Source organism: Colossoma macropomum, unplaced genomic scaffold, assembly GCF_904425465.1.
Source record: "Colossoma macropomum unplaced genomic scaffold, Colossoma_macropomum, whole genome shotgun sequence".
Classification (NCBI taxonomy): Eukaryota; Metazoa; Chordata; class Actinopteri; order Characiformes; family Serrasalmidae; genus Colossoma; species Colossoma macropomum.
The window spans coordinates 46,245,257-46,260,038 of NW_023494791.1; the positions used below are offsets into that span (position 1 = coordinate 46,245,257).

A 14,782-nucleotide genomic window follows, 5' to 3' on the forward strand; every position below is an offset into this window, starting at 1 on the left:
ATTTTTGAAAAGTGATTTTCAACCGACGCGGGCGCCTTGTTTCAGTTAACCGACCCAAACAAACCGAGTGATTAACTGCGACGCAGGCAGGCGACGTCTATTCGTTCTCTTGTGCGTTTTTAAAACGTTTATTTGGTCTTAAACGATGGATTTAGACTCTCTTAAGTATGCCGACCTGCGGCAGCTCGCCAAGAGTGTCGGTTTGAAAGCCAACATGAAGGTAAGTTGTGTAGTAGATTTATGCAGCGCTGGTAAAACGTTAGCTTAGCGTTCTGTGACTTCGCCCATAAACGCAGCTTTAGGTCGCTTCTGTCTTAAAGACGTTTCTGACTGACTTGTCTTCACAAACAATGTGCAAAAGAATCGTTTCGTGATGGTTTTTAAGTGCAGTCATGCTGCTTATGTTTTAAAACTCGTTCGTTTATGCACACTCTTAAAAAAAATGGCTAAAACATGGTTCTTGAAGGGTTAAGTAAGTTAAGGTAACTGTTAATGGTTTTGTTTAGAGCCATGCGTTCTAAATAGAAACGTTTGCATGCTTAAAGGGTTCTTTGCATGCTGAAATGTTTCTTCAGATTGATGGAAAATGTGCTGTAACGTTAGATGGTTCTATATCGCTGCTGTCAGAAGAAAACCTTGCATCTCCATTTTTGTCGTTTTTCTGTTTTTAACCTAATTTGAAAATTACTGTTGTTCTTTACATTGTGTGTAAATTTCATGATGAATGGACCAAAAGAAACGGCCCGAAATGACTTGGAAAAATGTCTGGTTCCATTGACTTACATTAAAAGTAAAGCAAGTTTTTTCCATTTCTTCCGACAACAGCGATATAGAACATTTTTGTATTGAATTCTATATAACACCAAAAAAATGGTTCTTCTATTGTTATGATGTAACGTTAAGGCTTGTTAGCTACAATAGAAGAACCTTTTCTGGTGCTATGTAGAACTCTTCACATAAGCTTTGTAGTTATAGAACCATCAACAGCGCATGCTCCATCAATCTGAAGGACTCTTCCACGATGCAGAGACCTTTAATCATGCAAAGGGTTCTTTGAATGTTCATGTAGAGCCAGATTCTTTAGTAAAGAGTTCTTGAAGAACAATCATTTTTAAGTGTGCATGCAATAAAAGAACTATATTTGGTGCTATATAGAACCATTTTCAAAAAAGTTCTACGTAGAGCCGTATTCAACACCACCTCCATCAATCTGAATAACTGTTTACCCATGCAAAGAACCATTTAAGCATGTAGTGCTTCTGTAGAACTCGTGGTTCTTTGAACCTTTGGGTTTTTTAACAGCACAGTTTAATGGGACTTGTATTTGCTTTTAGGCTGAGAAGTTGCTGAAGGCACTGAAGGAGCACTTTGAACAACAAGGGAGCTCAGAGAATGTGAGTTAAAACTAATATCACTGTACACTTTTTGATGTTTTTGTGGGTTTTTTTTTTTTATATTATTGTACGTTTTCAGTATCTCACCTACAAATGCATTGCATCCCTCAGGGAAATAGTGTTGTCGCTGATGTTGTGCAGACACCTGCAGGAGTGGATGAGGCCAAGCCTTCACACGTGACCAAGCGGCGTGGGAAGGCTCAGGGCGCAAAGAGAAAGCATTCTGACCAAGGGTGTACAGATAATGATCCCAAACTGGGAGACAGCCCAGCTCAGGTAACTGCTTCTCCACTGTCCTGCATCCATGATGGTAGCTTTTCAGCCAAACGGGATGAAAATCAGGTGTTTCCACAATTTTCAGGACAGTGCCATGCCTGATGAAGCACAGGATGGCAGAAGGAGTTTCGAAGAGGAGAAAGGTGTCCCCAGCCAAGGGCACGGAAACTCCAGCATCATCTGAGGAACCCAAAGGGAACCAGCCAGGGGCTCAACCTGAATCTGATGCCAGCACTGAGCAAAGTGCTAAAGGTATGTGTTTAGAAAGACTAGCACAGTCTAAACATAAATCTGCTGAATTTAACAACATGGACCAAGCTTTACACCTTCAATGATGGCAGATGTACAATCTTCAGTCTCACTTCTGCAAACAAGTTGCTAAAAAACTGTGGTGGTTTTTTGGTGTTTGGATAGAAAAGGTAGCTGCTTGACCATGATCATGTATGCAAGATGTATGGATATGAATGCAAGATGGATCAGAATCAGCAGATATTTGCTTGGAATACAAATGTTGGCAGAATATTTATGCAGGCTACTTCATTAAAATGTTTGGATTTCATTTATTCATTTGCATCTGTAATCCTAAGCAATATTAGTTACATATTAAGCTAATCCTGATGGTTCTAGTCCAAAAAAGTTTTTTATATTTTTTAAAATGTTTATGTATTAGCAGTGGTGGTGGCCTGCAAGTCCCATATTGGTGTATCTGAAGTGATAGCAGCCTTTCTGTGGCTATGATATTCTCATTATTTGAATTTTTATATATATATATATATTGATTTATTTATTTAGTATTTGACCTTCTTTTCCACTTCTTCTTTACAGGTGTGGGTAAGAAGACTGCTGGCAAAATTCCTCGTCATGAGGGTCTGCTGAAGAAGAAAGCACTCAGGCCCACCACTCCCTAGTAAAGACATGTTTCATTATCCATTCACACTATTTAGGCAGGCTAAGTCTCCTAGAGCATTGCAGATATTCTGTAGAACAGAATATGTCCTTCATGGTGTGGAAAATGGTGGTACAGAAAATTGCTAGGTTATTTTGGCAAGCTGTGTTCAGTGCATCTATGGATAGACTGTTATGTATTGTATTCCAATGGTTATTGTTTACCTGCCTACATTTGAACATGTTTAACGTGTGTTTTCTATTTTAGACTTTAAAAAACTCCATGAGGCGCACTTCAACAAGATGGAGTCTATTGATTCGTATGTGCAGAGGAAGAACAAGCAGATGGAAGCGTTCAGAAACACTGTTAAGGAGCTGAAGGTGATTATTCCTGTTCCTAAATGGGGACATTTTATCAGAGCTGGAGCTCTTTTTTCCTGATTGGACTGTATGTTGCTTTGTTCTGTGATTTTAACAATTTTAGATACTTATTTGTTTATAAACATGGTGGTATATGGGAGAGTATGTAAATTCAAGATTTTTTTTTGTCATTTTAGGCTCAGTCCGAAAACGTGAAGAAATCCGGTGATGCAAAGACTCGGGCTGTAAGTAAACGGTTGCCTTTCTCCAAACATCCTTTTTTTTCTTAAATAGATAAAGTAGCGTTGAGCTCAAAAGTATATGCTTATTAGCAGAAGCCGCTGGTAAGCCGAGCCTCGCTGTTCAGCCCAGGTGTGCAGGAAAGAAAGCCATCTGCAGAGAAACACAGGTTCACCCAGATACTTGCCAAGAAGTCTGCAGTGAAGGACAGTGCCCCCTTCAGGCCTACTGTCCTTTCAACTAACAAGATCAATGTGAGGTAGGCCATGCAGTACGATTGAACACTGAGTTTTATATATTGCATCTGTTTTTAAAATCTTTTATTTATTTATTTATTTAGGGTTTTTTTTTTTGCCAGATTTGGTGGTGGTGATCTAAGTGATAAACTCAAGGTCCGTTTGTGTTGGTCTTCATAGGTTTACGCAGGGGACGCAGGACAATGAGCACAAGCGTTCTTTGGTGAAGACTCCAGCTCGGATGTCACCCATGATTCCTCTCACTCCCACTCCTGGCAGGAAATCTGAGGTCCTCACCAAACCGGAGACAAACAAAACACCAGGTAAGAAACCTCCATCTGTTAAGAGTAAAGCCATTGAACATGTACACTGACTGCTTACAAATGACCAAAACATTTACAGTTGGTTGCACTGTTACAGAAAACTTGGGCCAGTGCAGATTTTTTTCATGTGCATAACTTCGGATGCAGATACAGAAATATAAACATTTATAATATGAAGAAAATCCACCTGGGTTAGCATTACAAAGTGTTTAAGTATGAAATGGTTCTATATAGAACTTGTTCTAAACAGAACTACTCTCTTTACTAAAGAACTCCTGAAGAACCATCTCATACTCAAATGGTTCTTTGCACGGTGAAGTGGTTCTTCAGATTGGTGAATGTGTTGTATATGGTTATATAGAACCTTTTTGAAAATGGTTCTATATAGCACCCAAAAGGGTTCTTCAGTTGTTACACGCTTGACAACATAACAGAACCCTTTTTGCCACTATATTAGAACCATATTCAAAAATTCTCCATCAATCCGCAGAACCATTTCACCATGCAAAAAAAACAGTGAAATGGTTCTATATAGAACCATCTTTTAAAGCGTGTAGGTGGTAACAAACACTAGTAAAATTAATAAAATGTAGATATTTCAGCATATTAGCCCAGCACCACCTGAAAATAAATATTAGTCAAACTGTGAGGATTTTTCTCATTTATTTTGAGGAAAAAACTGATCCATGTAATCCTTTTTCTTTTTTCACCACTAGGATTGACTCCTTTTGTCTTCAGTGGTGCTTCGACCACTCCAGCGACCAACAAGAAGAATACATTTGATTTGAAAGCCAGCCTCTCTCGGCCGCTCACTTACAAGCCTCACAAAGGTAGGGGATCTCAGATTTGTGGAACATTTTAATTGCCATATAATAGATTCAAACTCAGTAAATATTATTGTTGTCATTAGCGGCTTTAAAGCAGCATCTCTGCCATACAGAAATGTATCCTCAATTAAATGCGATGTCCATGTTTTTAGTGTTCACTGTGACTGAATGTTTCATTTATTTAAATAGGAAAGCTGAAGCCTTTTGGTGCAACGCAAGATGCAAATGCATCTCTGAACAAGTCCCAGACAGTTCCATCTCACCAGAAGAACTACAAACAGCAAGTACAGACAAGGTGAGTGATTTACTGTTTCCTCCTTGACAAACACTAGATGGGCTTTGCTGTTAGCTGTTTAAACCTGAAGCTCAAACTGTGGACTAAATGAACATAGACCAGCACGTTTATTTTCAGTTCTTTCTATTAGCCAAAGTCGCAACATAAATAGCAGTATTTCTTCAGACTTTTTTCAAATTCAAATGGAAATTTGAAAATACTAATTAAATTGTAAACTTACAATTGCATTTCCCATGTGAGTGTGCATTATGTAAGACACAATTCAACTCACAATGTCACTAATTCTGGTTATTCTGCAGCCACAAACTCTACCAAGTCAGTCAAGAATCACTTCCACATAAAACACAATCACTCTGGACAGAATTATCCTCAGCCTGGTTGCCCCCCCTGGTTGCCCCCCCAGTCACCCTTCCTGACGTCCCGTCCACAGCATTCGATTGACAGGAGAGCCTCATTGACAATGAAAATGCAGTTGCAAACAGGGATGCCAATACATATAAGTAATATAAATAATGGGGAAATGCAATTACAAATGGGTGATTAAAAACTGAATAATGTGTGGGAGTAATACCAGTTGAGACAATGAAATGTCAAACAGACTTTTTCTTTTCCTTATAAACTTTTTCCAGTCATTATACACAGAAATGCAAACACATTTTGCATTTGAGTTTGAATTTATCTTAAATATTGCACACACACATGGGAAATGCAATTGTGAATATATAATTTAATCAGTATTTTCAAATTTGAATTTGAAAAAAAGTCCAGAATATGCTGCTATTTTAATGGGCCAAACTGGAATTTAAAATTTCTAAGATGAAAAGTTAGTTGCTAATTTAAATAATATGAATAAAGTAAATGTTATATAAAGTAAGAAGCCACTGGCTTCATAACTGCAACACGGAGCAGCCAAAATCAAAACACATCTGGCAGTCAGCCAGTTTATTGTCTTGAGCAAAAATCTGCCAGTTACAGTTGTGCGTCCCTAATATTCATGCATGAATTTTAGAGCCATCTGTGCCAGTGTTTAGAGACAGTGTTTGCCACTGCTTTGATTGAGTCATGATCTTTTTCTTCCCTCTTTTCTACTGCAGAGATGAGCGGCGCATCAAGCACACGGAGGACAGGAAGCAGAAGAAGGAAAAGATGCTTGGTGCCAGACGTGGCTTGGTTATGGCTTAATGCTTCAGTTTTTGGTAGTGTGCTTTTAGCTATGTGTACATTCTGATTTTAGCTTGTCTGTCTGTTGTCAGTGTTTAATACTCTTTTGTATAAATTGCTTCTCTTCAAAGGAAAAAAATTACACCACCTTTTTTTCTTTCTTTTTTTTGTATATACAAAGGATAAATGATAGCTGATGTCAGGAAAAAAAAACTTGTCCTTTTAAATCTGCTTTTATTTGCTATTAAACATGTAAATGGTTTTGTACATTGTTGTTCATGGGTTTTGGGTTTGAGTCTGGATGCCCTAATAGTTGCAGATTTGTGTGCATTAACATTAAATTCATTTCACAGTTTTTCCCTAATGAAGGTTTAGGACTTAAGTCTGTTGTACAGAGTCCACCTTCTGCCACTCAAGCTTCTGGGTTCCTCTTGTATAGTTCGTATGCAAACTCCTCAGTGTGAGCACGGTCATTACACAGAGCAATGAAGTCAATCTCCAACTGAAAGGGGCCATCTGCTTTGTCTCCCAGCGTGAAGCCAATAGTGTTCACCTGAAAACAGACCCAAACAGTTACACATACAAGGAGAAATGTCAACACTCACCATAGAGGACCAAAATTATTATGAATTTATAAATTACTATTATTAAATTATTTGTCCTCAAATTGACATGAATACAGTTTGCCACACCTTGTCCAACCAGAGAGCATGCTGGTCATCTTGTATTCTTCCTCGACTTGACAGAAAGAACTTAGAAAATGGGATCTGTGAAAGAACAAAACAGGGTTATTACGTTTACTACAAAAGCCTGTTTCTGCCAATCATTTTCCCCACTTTTCCATTTAGCTATGTTAAAGTTTAGCTTAGTTGAAAGGTTAATTTTTCTCAAAAGAATCTCATTTCTCTTGAAAAACTGACATACTTTGTTGAAATATATTAATTAATTGGTATAGACACAAAGATGGTTCTTCAAGCGTTCTTTAGTAAAGAAAATGGTTCTATATTTAAGCAACAACACGAGAGAGTGTTATCGCGAAATGACATAAGAGCTGTGTTGTTATTCAAGATAACACACAACCTCAAGTGTTCTATTGCTTTTATACAACAGTTAAGTAAGAAATGATCTTGGCCGTGAACGCGGCGTTCAATATGTTTTAATATTTGCAGTTCGTTAACGAGCAGCTTGTTGCTACGTCAGAGTAACGAACTCCGCTCACTCACTGCTCAGCTGGCAGTTCGTTCTCCAGCTCCTTACACTAAATTCCCAAACTGTCATCACCACTGAGCAGCTTTTCAGTCAGCAGCTGTGACAGAAGAACAGCTAACCAACCTGGAATCAGCCAGAAATGAACCCAATACCATTCGCCAAACGTGTAGTCTGATCTTCAGAGTCTGACCAAATCAGACTGAGCCATAAAACTGTCACAATATCAAGTTTCGGCTTCACAGATCAGGCATAACATTATGTCCACCTCCTTGTTTCTACGCTCATTGTCCATTTTATCAGCTCCACTTACTATATAGGAGCACTTTGTAGTTCTACAGTTACAGACTGTAGTCCATCTCTTTCTCGGCATACTTTGTTAGCCCCCTTTTACCCTGTTCTTCAGTGGTCAGGACCCCCATGGACCCCCACAGAGCAGGTACTATTTGGCTGGTGGATCATTCTCAGCCCTGCAGTAACACTGACGTAGTGGTGGTGTGTTAGTGTGCGTTGTGCTGGTGCGAGTGGATCAAACACAACAGTGCTGCTGGAGTTTTTAAACACTGTGTCCACTCACTGTCCACTCTATTAGACACTCCTACCTTATTGATGTAGCTCAGTTTTGTCAGTTTTTGCTAGACCAGTATTAATGTTGTTTTGTTCCAGCCAGTCTGTAAAGTATTTTACAGCCCATTTTGTTTGGCGAATGGTATTCGGTTCATTTCTGGTTCAATTCCAGGTTATGAGTTCTACACAAAATCATTTGTATGCTTTAATGGTTCTTCGTATGGTGACTGATGGAGAATGTGTAGTATATGATTCTATATGGAACCTTTTTGGAAAGTGTCTATTCAGAACCATATATAGCAGGCTTTCTCAACCTGTGGCTCTTGAAGCACTGTCTAGTGGTCCGCCGGCCTGTACTCAGGGGAGGCAGTAATTCGTAGTGGGCCCCTAACACCCCCGTAAGTCATAAAACGTAAGTGTGCAAATAAACACGTTGCAGTAGCAGGCTGATCAAACATCAGCAGTTTGAGACAACGCAGCCGCAGGCGTGCAATGCAGACAGCTAGACTGCCGACAACCAGAATGGCCGATCTGATCTTTTTCAGGCCCTACTTCTCAAGTTTTCAGCGTCAGCATTTAAGAAAAGAAAAATAAAGTAGTGTTTGTTGCTGTTGGTTTTCCTGGGGGCCCGCTATGCTTTGTAGTTATACACAGGTGGGCCTTGGGGGTGGAAAAGGTTGAGAACCCCTGATCTACAGCACATTCTCTATCAATCTGAAAAAACCTTTAATCGTGGAAAGGGTTCTTTGAATGTTCATGGATCTATATAAAACCATTTTCTTTACTAAACAACCCATGAACCATCATTTAAGTGTGTACGTTAGAATTAAGATCAGCCTTTATTCTGAAGGCCTGGCTGGTTTCTTTAGCAGAAATTAGCTTTCATACCTTACAAATGCTCTTGAATTAACAGTCTGGCCCAAAAATAAATGTACACAACTCTCCCCTCACCCCAAATGAAGTCAATCTGGCAAAACATATTTGGTTTCTTTCTTTCTTTGCACAGAAGCTTTGAGGCCAATACGGCTAACAAGTAATGGAAGCGTATACCCCACCAGTAAGCACTGTTCAAAGTGCATTAATAAATAAATACTCAAGTAGTTTATATGATATTACTTATGTGGTTTCTGACACTGTATGACCTGTTATCGGTAAACATGGACAAAAGTTTGTCACATAGCTAATAAGTGTAGCAACAGCCGTCCTGAAACTTGAATTTTCACATTTTTGTCCATTTTTATAGATCACAGTATTTAAAAATGAACTGAAATTTCCACCAAACGATTCCTTTGAGATGGGGCACAAATAAATATTTGACCACTGTTTACTAGACACAAGTAATGTTCTGTCTTTAAAGGTATTGCAGACATTTTTGCAGCACGAACCTTGACGTCCTGCCAGTATGGACCCCCTCGCGTGTACAGGAAGTAGCTGTAGATGTCATCCCTCTGGTGGGAGAAGAAGGTCTCTGCTGAAATGTTTATCATCCAGGGCCTCCCGTCTCCACGGATACGCAGGAACAACGTGTTAAAGCTCGACCAATCAAAGTGCTTCTTCCTGTTGAACGAAGACTGATAGGGGCATCCAAGCAAAGTTACAAACCAAAATAATATTTCCTGCTGCTCATATTTATCTACTGTAGTTTCTAAGCACTTAAAGGTCTTATATTGTGCCTGCTCAGCCTACAGCAGTTAGGCTCCAAACAATCATGTTTATGTTATAATGAGTGTTTCAGCTTGGGCTGCTTTCTGAATGAGGCACAGCACAGGGCAGCCAAATCAGAATTGAGGACATTTACATATATCACTTTTGAAAGGCACAATAATAAAAGCAGCCTGTTTTATTCAAAGGGATAAAGAGAGGTCAGAAAATGGCCATGTAAAAATGAATTATGACTGCTATCGGTACTGTAAACCAACACATGTCATACGTGAACCTCAGAGAAAAATAAAATACGAATGTAGGATATGGGCCCTTTAACTTAATGACTTGAGAGAGCTGTGACGTACAGGACAGTTATCAACATTACATGCACTGCATTCATTACTGCACTAGTAGTCCAGTTCAGTCCACTTATTTTGAGTTTAATTCCAAATCACTTTACCATGAACTTAGTAAAGATTACTAAAGAGTAAACCTAAATCTAACTTAGTTATTTTTCAATGCTAAATCACTGAAATTGTAATTCAGTTCAGGACTAGGCTTAATCCATGTCTAGGAAACAGGAACTTAGAATACTGGATTAGTATCTGACTTTTAGTATGAATTAGGGATGGGCACTATGACAATATTTTACTATTATTGTGATAAATTACATCACAATAGACTTTTTGAGCACATTGTTGATATTGGTTGTACTTGGACATTAACCAACTGTTTGTTTTACTAAAAAGAGAGCATAAATACTCCTGTTTAACTGGATTAGTGCAGCAAAGTATGTGAAATACCAAATAAAAATCACTATACTCTTTCATAGTATGGTTTAAATGTAGCACTACTGGTGCACTGCATCTGTTCCAATTTCTCAAATCAGGAAAAAATTAATTATCGTGATATGAATAAAACAATTAAAAAAAACAATGAATAAAACATCAACATTTCTTCAAGTACCACAATACATATATACTGCCATATCGCCCACCCCTAGTATGAAACAGTGCATCCTACAGCCCAGGGTCAACTACTAACCAGAGGCTGTTGGGAGCGCAGCGTGCAGTATCCACTGTAGCGTGTCTCTCCATCCCGAGGTGGAACTGAACACAGAGTCCCGTACAGCATGCAGGTTGTGTTATTCCTACCCAGCTTCAGGTACGCTTCACTCCGGCCCCCTATCTCTCGGTCTGAAGACACCACCCACTGTCCCAGAGACTCTGGCCCGCGGAACTCCCACTGCACCTGGGTCTGCTCCAGCATGTGCTCCATCAGTGGCCGGCCCTCGGGCCCCTTCCACTGACCCACAAACTCATCTTTCAGCAGCCCAAAGTGCTTTCGTATCCCCTCCAGGCCCTTGGAAAGGTCAAAGCGGATCTTCTCCCAGGGCCACCGAGTATCCGGAGAATGGCCTGGCCTCCTATAATCTCTTTCATAAATGGTTCTGGTGCTCAGGATGAAGGAATGAGGGGGGCCGGGCTTGAGCAGCCGTCTCCGAAAGAGGCCACACACTCCTACTGGAGTTTGGAGAATCACCCTGGACATCACTCCGGCCTCTATGGTTTATCTACAGAGGATCAAAACCATTAAAACCAGGTCTGAAAGGAGAGTTACCCAGTGAACTTGTACACACTTAAAGAAGATGGTTTTTCAAGGGTTCCTTAGTAAAGGCAATGGTTCTATTTAGAACCATGAGTTTTATAGAATCCCACCTGCATGTTTAAATGGCTCGTTGGAGAATATGTTGTATATGAAAATGGTTCTATATAGCACCAAAAAGCGTTCTGCTGTTGTTACTGTGTCAAGTCTGTAACAGTAGAACTCTTTCTGGTGCCATACAGAACCATATACAACACACACTGCACTGTAATAATAAAATAAAACTGTAAAACAAATAGCAGATTAATTTTAAAGCACTGTGCTGACCAGAAATCTTCAAAAACCGGAGCAAATTCTAGATTTTGTGAGAAAAAAATAAATAATCTAACCTAACAGTTTTTGAACACAGGGTCATCTGTGGGACTCACACAGCGTAGAAACGGAACGTTGAGAACTATAACGGATTGTAAACGTGAGAAAATAAAAAGGCCATAATGCACAACAACACGAAAACTAATAAAAAAATAAGCGAGTTATTAAAAATGAAAAAGCTTCAGTTTTTGACACTCAGCTCTCTCCTCCTAGCTGCCATCGCGCTCCGCCGCATAAACTGCACGTTCGGAAACAAACAGAAGATGCTAAAGTTCCGACCTTGAGCGGCCATTTAGGATAAACCAGAGAACCTGCAGAGAGGAGAGTTCCCACTCTGCAATGCCTTCCGGGTCTTCAGACGCTAGAGGGCGCTCCCGAGCGAGTCCAAAATGAATGGGTTGATATGGGGCGTTTGCGAAAAATCATAGTTTATAAATGCTCAAACATTTTTAATGTAAAGGAATTCATTAATTTCCTGAACAGAGAGCAGCATAAAACAGTAACACTGCTGTTATATTTTTAAGAGCTTTTAAACTCGAGTTATAGGAGTTTAAAACGGCGCCTTATGTACGTTCATGACGTCAGTGAGCACGAACAGCCAATGAGCGGCTCCGCTCGCCAATCAATCACGCTCTAGCAGTAATGCTAACCAATCAGCACTCAGTAGCAGTAAAGCCCGCCTTCTGCTGCCCAAAACCCGTTTACTGTAGAAAAGAGGAAACATACAGGTGAGTTTTCTTTGCTTTTTCAGTGAAATACATCCTTCTACTTTCTAAAATTAAAGGAAAGTTCTGGGCGAGAGATTAGAAACTATTTTAACTTCTCGTTTTTAGCTGTTGAGCTCCATTCACTCCCATTCATTTAGGACTTACTCGCGGGCGCCCTCTGCTGTTTAGCAGTCCTGTTGTGGATATAACGGGGGGGAAATAGGAAGCGGCCAGACTCCTCATAAACCGGCTCTGGATAAACTAACTTTGAAAAGAAAATGAAGGCGTTATGTATATTTACTTGGGAAGTCATGCAAGAATTCCGGTTTATGTTATAAATATATGGATATGTACTGTATTTGGTTACTACTGTCAGTGCTGTGTGCAGAATTTTATGATTCTAATACATACAGCAGATTTTCCACATCCAGTTTAAGACCAAACTAAAAAGAATCTCTAATTGTAATTCTCCACTGATACTGAAATTTGGTCCAAGACTAGGCTTAATCCATGTCTGGGGAAACCGGCAGATAATAATAATAATAATAATAACAATAATAATAATAATGTAGTTGTCAAAAGAAAAATAAATTAAGAATGAAAATCTCTGTTTATATTTTAGATTTAATTTTGCTATAAAATCTCAAAAGTATTTGGGATCTGGAACGGATCATCCAACATCAGTACCTGACCTCACGAATGCGCAATTAAATCCTCACAACAATGTTCCAACACCAGATTAAGACCAAACTAAAAAGAACCTCTAATTATAATTCTCCACTGATACTGAAATTTGGTCCAAGACTTGGATTAATCCATGTTTGGGAAACTGGCAGATCTCACGAATGCTCAATCAAATCCTCACAACAATGTTCCAACACCTAGTAGCCTTCCCTGATGAAGAAGATGGGAGGGGGTAAACTCCCTATTAATACCCTTGATTAGGGCTAAAAGATGAAGAGTTTTTAAATCAAAACTGCAATTTGAAACATAAATGTACTTTTCAAACATCTCTGCTGTTTCTGGTTTTAAAGAAGATGATGTTACTTTGTTAAATCACTTCAAAAACAAAAGCATGTAAGCTTTTCAGTGATCTTTCTGATTGTGTTCATTGATTTTGCTTTATGTTTTTTCTTTGTTCTTTTTTTTAAATTGATTTATTTAGTAATTCACTTTTCAAGAGTGTTTGTAATTCTATACTACATTTTATTCGTTTAGTGTACTATTTCAGTCATGAATAGTTTTCTTTTATTTATTTATGTTTGTTTATTTGCTTGTTTATTTATTTATAGTAGCGTGAAAAAGGCAACAAATACATTTCTTACATCAACCTTCATAGAGCAGCAATGCAAGTTGCATTCTATTCTATGAACAGAACAGCTACATACATAAATTAGTAAAACAAGAAAAGGGGGAATAAACAAACAAAGAAACAAACAAATAAATAATTAGTTTGAGGGCATTTTTATCACACATGAATTTTAAGGCTTTGTAATACAAAGCCAGTTTATTTTGTAATGCTAACCAACTGGGAGAATTTCTAAAGACTCTACTTTTATGTATTTAATATTTATTTTAGCCAACATCATAATATTATTACCTAAAATTCATTAAAATTCGTTTTCATTAAAATATCATACATACGTCATCTAAACCGCTTATCCTTCTGGGTTGCGGTGGGGTGCTGGAGCCTATCCCAGCTGTCATTGGGCGGAAGGCAGGATACACCCTGGACAGGTCGCCAGTCCATCGCAGGGCAGACAGACATACACAATCACACACACTCACACCTAGGGTCAGTTTCAGCACGTCCAATTGGCCTGACTGCATGTTTTTGGACTGTGGGAGGAAACCGGAGTACCCAGAGGAAACCCACGCAGACACGGGGAGAACAGGCAAACTCCACACAGAAACGACGCTGGTCACCCAGCCGGGAATCGAACCCAGGCCATTCTTGCTGTGAGGCAACAGTGCTACCCACTGCGCCACCGTGCCGCCCTAAAAATATCATATTTTATGAATTTATATTCCAAGTCAGATCATTTGTGTTGATTTATTAAGCCAAGTATAAAGATTTCCAGAACCATTTAGGTATACACTCTTTAAAAAGATGGTTCTTGAATAAAGGGAATCCTTCTGTATAGAAGCAGCCCATTCTTTTAGAACCCTTTTTGGTGTCATAGAACCATTTTCAAAAGGTTCTATGTAGGACCACATACAACACATTCTCCATTGATCTGAAGGACAATTTCACCATGCAAAGAACCATTTAAGCATGCAAATGGTTCTTTGAGTGTTCATGGCTCTAGATAGAACCACTGTCTTTACTAAAGAACCCTTGAAGAACCATCTTTTTTAAAAGTCTAGAATAGATTTTTAACCCCTTCATTGAAGTGTTCAATACCAGTGGTGGACAGTAACGAAGTAAATGTATTTCATTACTGTACTTAAGTAGTTTTTTTGTGTATCTTTACTGAAGTCTTTCCATTTTGGGCGACTTTTTACTTTCACTCCACTACATTTCAAAGTAAATATCTCACTTTTTACTCCACTACATTATGAGAAATCTGTCGCTCCTTTTGGTTTATGTGTGTATAAAAACACAACATGTCAAAACGAAAGAAGCGTGAAGCAAAAACACCAATCAGGGCACAGCGGTCACTTTGTTTTGAGCTTGTTTTGAC

The 14,782-nt window shown here is 38.9% G+C and overlaps 2 protein-coding genes across 4 annotated transcripts; one reads left to right on the forward strand and one right to left on the reverse strand.

The window, feature by feature from the left end:
- Positions 1-18: 18 nt before the first annotated feature.
- On the forward strand, positions 19-6,155 carry nusap1 (nucleolar and spindle associated protein 1). Its single transcript, XM_036575182.1, is given in 13 exon segments — positions 19-220; positions 1,335-1,394; positions 1,506-1,670; positions 1,756-1,797; positions 1,799-1,922; positions 2,496-2,574; positions 2,822-2,936; positions 3,113-3,160; positions 3,251-3,414; positions 3,572-3,714; positions 4,431-4,544; positions 4,731-4,836; positions 5,931-6,155. Coding segments are annotated over 13 exon segments (1,323 nt in total). The 5' UTR covers positions 19-145; the 3' UTR covers positions 6,019-6,155.
- Positions 6,156-6,211: 56 nt separating this feature from the next.
- On the reverse strand, positions 6,212-11,663 carry ndufaf1 (NADH:ubiquinone oxidoreductase complex assembly factor 1). 3 transcript variants are annotated; one of them, XM_036575180.1, is made up of 5 exons: positions 11,347-11,663; positions 10,459-10,987; positions 9,156-9,341; positions 6,690-6,764; positions 6,212-6,550 (listed from the first exon to the last, which is right to left on the reverse strand). In XM_036575180.1, exons 2-5 carry the CDS (start codon positions 10,963-10,965, stop codon positions 6,410-6,412), a joined length of 909 nt encoding a protein of 302 aa, XP_036431073.1. In that variant the 5' UTR covers positions 10,966-10,987; positions 11,347-11,663; the 3' UTR covers positions 6,212-6,409. The 3 variants fall into 3 exon arrangements, with proteins under 3 accessions (XP_036431073.1, XP_036431074.1, XP_036431072.1); XM_036575181.1 differs by having other exon boundaries at positions 11,414-11,662; XM_036575179.1 differs by having other exon boundaries at positions 11,409-11,659.
- Between the last annotated feature and the right edge of the window lie 3,119 nt (positions 11,664-14,782).

Excerpts from the sequence above, each read along its gene's own strand:
- ndufaf1 (XM_036575180.1), bottom strand. The coding sequence starts at position 10,965 with ATGTCCAGGGTGATTCTCCAAACTCCAGTAGGAGTGTGTGGCCTCTTT. Across the intron at positions 6,765-9,155 it reads CATACTGGCAGGACGTCAAG|ATCCCATTTTCTAAGTTCTT; the intron begins GTTCGTGCTGCA and ends GTTCTTTCACAG. Across the intron at positions 6,551-6,689 it reads ATGCTCTCTGGTTGGACAAG|GTGAACACTATTGGCTTCAC; the intron begins GTGTGGCAAACT and ends GTCTGTTTTCAG.